Source organism: Antrostomus carolinensis, unplaced genomic scaffold, assembly GCF_000700745.2.
Source record: "Antrostomus carolinensis isolate BGI_N321 unplaced genomic scaffold, ASM70074v2 scaffold34229, whole genome shotgun sequence".
NCBI classification, from domain to species: Eukaryota; Metazoa; Chordata; class Aves; order Caprimulgiformes; family Caprimulgidae; genus Antrostomus; species Antrostomus carolinensis.
Window position 1 is genome coordinate 35,764 of NW_010338472.1, and position 5,796 is coordinate 41,559.

The 5,796-nt window shown below is 47.3% G+C and overlaps 1 protein-coding gene across 1 annotated transcript in view; it reads right to left on the reverse strand.

The window, feature by feature from the left end:
- Window positions 1-1,215: 1,215 nt before the first annotated feature.
- The window catches only part of MGLL (monoglyceride lipase), a 61,039-nt gene continuing 56,458 nt past the window's right edge, over window positions 1,216-5,796 (reverse strand). Inside the window, exons 7-8 of the mRNA XM_010175539.1 lie at window positions 2,314-2,529; window positions 1,216-1,341 (exon numbers count right to left, since the gene is read on the reverse strand). Coding sequence (XP_010173841.1) covers window positions 1,216-1,341; window positions 2,314-2,529 — 342 coding nt within the window. The remainder of the gene's footprint in view (window positions 1,342-2,313; window positions 2,530-5,796) is intronic.

Below are 5,796 nucleotides of genomic sequence, written 5' to 3' on the forward strand. Positions count from 1 at the left end.
TGTGCACGCTGTGGGTCTCCTAGTAAACCAGTGGACCATGAGGACACCCACTGCTAATCCTCACCCACCAGATGCTCTGCGTTTCCCTCTAGCATTATTTTCAGGACATTTTCCAACTGATGAAGGAAAACAACAGATTATGACTGTAAAGTTATGGTGAGAGGACTGGATCCCAGTAGGACAACATTATTCCTTGCCAAGAGAGGGAACAATTAACCCCTTCTTTAGACTCTCCTCCCATCTCTTCCCCAGCTCCCAGCCACCTCTATATACATCATATATTATATTACTATATTCTCTTATAACTTTGACTTTGCTTTTTTAATTTCAGTAGCGCAAATGATTAATTCTAAAGGAAAAAAAAAAAGGGGGGGGGGGAAAGGAAGGAAAAAAAGCAGCCCCTAGCAATATTTACAGAATAGTTCATCTTGCAGAGGAGACGGTGTCTGGCATTGGGAAAAGCATGTTTTTTAAATGTGCTAAGTGCATTTAATTCTACATTCCTCCTCTCCCTTCTGCAACCCTGCTCTGATGATGAAAATTAAAGAGCTGTTCAACACACTTTCCCCGAGTGCAAACTCACAGAGGACGAGCAGGGCAGTGGGGGAGGCTCTCTTCATGCTCTCCCCTGGCCTGGCCTGCTTATAAAGGCAGTATCCAAAGGGCTCTGACCTTGAAAACCAGCCTTTCACCTTCAGGGACCTGTCAGCTCCATTTTTAGCCTCTCCTCCTTACCCAGCACCTTTGTTACCACTCTCCTCTCAAGGACCAGGGCTTTTAAGGTACTGAATGGTGGGGTCAGAGAAGGGACTGTATGCACCTTGGAATCAAAACCATGAAGTGGAAGATACTGACTTCTTTAACATACCAAAAAATTATTGCAGTATAAATACACCCCTGTTACCCCAGCAAAAGCAGAGAAGGGGAAGTGATCGGGGAAGTTTGGTGGGTGAGGGTCACTTCAGTAAAATCACCTGACCTGGAAAGCTTTGATGGCTGCTCCTGCAGCTGTCAATTCTTCCCCAGATTAGGGCAATGGCCATTTACATCAGCAAATAATGTCCCACCCTGTGCCTCTCCCCCCACCCTCCCTTATGCTGTGCATGATAAAATATCCCAAGAGTCCCTCCCGGTTAGATCTTTTTCAAAGATTTCTATTAAGAAAAGCATCTATTCCCAGAAAAGCCCAGTAAGAACTGCAAAACCAATTGCTCTTTAAGCATGGCTGGTTTCTTCAGCTGCTGAGACCTTCTGGCCAATCCATGTTAGTATTTCTGTGAAGACAGAGGTAGAGACCTCGGGCAGCTCTTTGTGGAGGGCATGATAGGCTTCCTCATACACCTGCAACCAGGGAGAGAGCAGAGATTAGCAGAGAAAAAACCAAATTGTGTGAACAAAACATCCTTCAGTCCCTTCTCATCAACACCCACAGGTTTCACACTTCCTGCCCACACCTGGTCAGGTTTTTTCCTAGATGTGGCAGGTTATGAAATCAAAGAGATGCCATTGGCAGTGCTGTCCCTCTGGAAGCAGGAAGGCGTTGGCATTGCAGCTTGACATCTGCGCATTTCCTAAGCATCTTGCTGCCACTGACGAAGAGAATGCATGTCCCAACCCCACGCATTTCTTGCTTCCTATCCCACTAAGAAGGAGGAAATACTTATCATGCCCTTGGAGTTTAAAGGACAATGGGGGACATTCCCATCATGCCTTGTGCAATTTTACTCCTTTTATGCCCAGACTATCCAGTTATTTTTCCAATGACAAAAGCTTTCCCTCGGTCTCCCTGTCTCTCTTTCAGGCTCATTCATGTGCTAACAATTGGTTAATCAGCTGTGGCTCTCTTGAAATGAAACAGATGTGAAGTGGCTTTTGTTGTGCAGTGCTTTGGAAAGACCCCCCTGTACCTTTACGCGCTGGGGCATGAGGTAAGGTTGGTGCTCACACAGTTGGTGCTATTCAGAAGAGCTTTTGGGGTCAGCACTTTACCTGCTTATGAGCCTCGCTCTACTTCTATACCAAGTTGCTTTATGTCCAAAAGACCCTGTGGGTGCACAGCCACCCCTGGGTCAGGTCTTGATATCACTTACTTGCCTACAGCCCAACTGTATCTGGTGAAAGGCCACCACACCATGTCTCAGGAGGTCTACTTCCTGGTGAAAAGGGCTGTAACATGCTCAGTCTTGCCAATGCATCAGCCCTGCTTTGCCTCCACCTCTCCAGAGCTCAGCAGACCCCCTGCCCCTCACAATCACTCATGCTCAAGCCAACACTGATAGGATAACACCCAAAAAATCAAGAAAGCGAGATGACCTTTAGTGTTTTGTCCTGACTCTGCACTGTGTCCATCAGTAAATAGGACCCTTTGATATCACAAAGCTTGTCAGAAGAGCCGTGTAGCACCAGGATGGGCAAAGTCAGCTGGGGCAGAGCTCGCTCAATTCTGGCAATGGCATTCATCAGCTGGATGACGAAGGAGACCTTCATGCCACCATGGTAGACCAAGGGATCAGATGTATAAGACTCTATCTGGCAGGGAGAAAGAGGTAATTTAAGGTTAGTAATATTTCATGCAGAAGACAAAGCAGATCAGCCCAGTGGTGAGGAGTCTCTTCCCTTGGCTTGCACGATCATTTCCTGCTCTGTCAGGACATCCTGCTATTAGAGTCAAGGTAGAGGTCATCACTGTGGCTACCCGGAAGGGCTCACGCAACCTGGCTTACCCCATGCTATGTATTACTCTCTTATGTCACTAGAAAATATTGAAGCCAAAGCTCTTTCTGCAGGAAAACAACCACTGCTGGACCTGGACAAAGACTGTTCTTGTGAGGGCACCTGCCTGCACTTTTCTGCTCAGCCATGTCCTTCTGTCACTCAAAGGTGACAGTCTCTTCTGCAGAGGGTTCTTCAGACTGCGTTACTTGAAAGCTGATGTTCTCCTGGTCCTCGTCCTATCTGCTGAGGGCTCAGATGTTCTTCTCATTCATCTTCTCTCTCTGGGTATGATGACCATGACCTACACCTACAGACAACTGACACATCTGACTGCAAAGCTGTCTTACGCTGAGGGGTTCTCTCCATGTGCAAAGTGTGCAGACAAGGCAGTAAATTACAGTATTAGGTGGTAGGAAAAAAAAAAAAAGTCAACAACTTGCTCAGCCAGACTGTGAGAGGATAAAAATGTACAAGAGCTGGTGTAGAAAGTTGCTAGGAACGAGTAGCTACTGCAACAGGCAAATCTACAGTAAATATTTGTATACTGTACATGGAGACGGCCCACACAGCCACTGCCATCTCAATATTTGCCAGAATGCTTTGATTATGGGTTGGTCTCTGGCACAGCCTCCAGTTTCTCCCAACCCTGGCAGATGTTTATAGAAATGATGGTTATTTATAGGTTAGCTGAAAACAGTCTCCTCCTCTCCTCGCAGGCAGTGGGGTCTGTTCACATTCTCCCTTGCTTTGCAGAAATATGTGGCTCTCTTACTGCTGTAGGTGCCTGCCCTGATGGGACCATGAGTGGAGGTGACCCATAAGGCCACCCCAGGGACATGTAGCTAAGTCTAGGTGTAAGCACAGACATGCATTCTAGCAGGACAGCATGGCCTGCCTGGTCCCCACCAAGAAGCCAGAAAGGCTTTGAGGTGGATTCTGCATTCATCTCCCTGTTAGATAAGATTATCAGGGTGGCAGAAGGACACTACCTAGTGGGGCTTTCCCAGCTGGGGGGATTAATTTGCCAGAAGATGTAAAGCCAGTTTCCCTCCTCATTGTCTCTAACGTGTTGAGGCACAAAGCACTGGAAATGCAGCTGGCAGCAAGGCACGCTGGTGCTCATGAGTCTTCCCTCATCACCTTCTTGCGTCCAGTTCCCACTGTCTCCATGGTTCCTATCCCTGATTGCAGCAAGGGGAAGGAGTGGTCCTAGGGAGCAGAGAGGCTGAACAGCAAGTGGTCCTCTCCTGGCTTTGCATGGACCCTCCCAGTGCCTGACCAGCTTGCTGGTGCACAAACCTCCACCTGTGTCCTACATCCCCTCCACCGCTCTGCCTGCCACACCTTCCCAGCTCTGCAAAGTACTTCAAAAGAGAAGAAACCAGAGCATCCTCTGGTGAACGTGCTCATGGAAAAAGTTCAGCTTTGACTTCCAAATCACCAGTTGCCTGGTGTGGTGTTGCTAGCTCTCCTGTTGACAGCTGGGTGTACCCTGATATTTTCAGCCAAACGTGTTGACTTCATCATCATTTTGAGTGAAACCACCGTGTTGCACTGGCTACGTAGCAACTGGCTTCAGCCTCATCTGGGAGTTACTTGTCTGGATCTATGTCAAAGCGCTGCGCTAAAGCAACACAGCTTGGAGATGGGTTTCTTTTCATTTTATTTTTAATTGAAGACAACAAATGAGGGACTTTGAGGGGGGGTGGAAGAGAATCAGGAGGGGTGGGCGGCTGCATTGACAGAGTAAATGTTTTACTATAGAGTAAAACAATGTTGATGAATTCATGTGAGCTGGCCCCCTCCCCAGCCCCATAAATGCTAAGAATGACCTAATGGGTTTCTTTCTTTCTCTTTCTTTCCTGAAAGAACAGGGATTTTTTAGCTACTGAGCAGCCAACAAATATTTTTGTGTAGATGATGAGAGGGGAAAAAAAAACCAACCCAACCCAAAGTTAACCGAGATCGATCAGGACTGCAGAGGGAGGACCCTGTTCCCAGCAAAGGAACAGGAATCCTTGTCGGTTAATGTTCAGTGCATGGGGTGAGCGCAAAGCAGCAGCTTGCTGGGGAAAGAGAGGAAGCCAGGGAATGGGCTGTATATTCTGCAAGCTATAAACTGCAAACCCTGCAAGCCCAGAGCTCCTGTTGGCACACCGAGCTCTGGGACAGTGGGGGCAAGCAAGTGAGGGTGACCCCAGGAGAGCCTGCAACTGCTTCCATCCGCAGTCCAGGGAAGGCTCTGCAGAGCCCAGCACCACAGCTCTTTTTTCTCTTTATGTAATGCTAAGACAGAAGTGACCATCAGGGCTTCTGCTGCATTAGGTTCCCCTGCTTAGAGGTCTGTATCTTCCCTTTGCATTTTGTGGAGCAATAAATTAATTATAAGGCAATTAAAGCCTCGTCCTATGTGGACTCTGCAGGAACAAGACCAGTCAGGGGGACTATTCCAGTGAATTCAATGGTAGCTAACAAAGATTCATGGAGTAAAGGCATGCCTGCCCCTGTGATGTTATTCCTCGTTGGAATAACAGGACTGGGTTTTTAAGGTTACTTCTTGCTCTCTTGCACTTGATACAGCAAGCAGTTCAAACAAACATCTCCACACCATCCTGTGTTTCAGTCCCTAGCTCTGAGGACAGCCTGCTGGGAACACAAACTCATCAGGAGATTCTTGGATGATGTCCCAAAAATATTTCTAGAGAATAGCAAGTTGGTCTGGCAGGAGAATATGTTTAACATATAAATAATGGATGTTTCCAGCACAATGTGTGCTTTGAAGCGATGTGTCTTGAGTCCAAAAGGAGGGTGGAGTTTGCATTGGAGGTAGCCAGAGGACCGAGATGCTGTGTTGTCTTCAGTAAGTGCCTGGAGCCTCAAATCCTGGTGTTTGAAGATGGTCAGGAAAGAGCTTTACCTTGCAATCCACAGCTGCTTGTCAGCTGTGTGTTTACTTGCAGGTGTTGAGGCACTTTTTTGTCCCATTTTGAAGACCACTCCATTATAAGCAGATTCTAATGAAGCAGACCTATATTTTTATCCACTGCAAAAGGCTTTCCCTTGCTCCACAGAAAGGGAAAG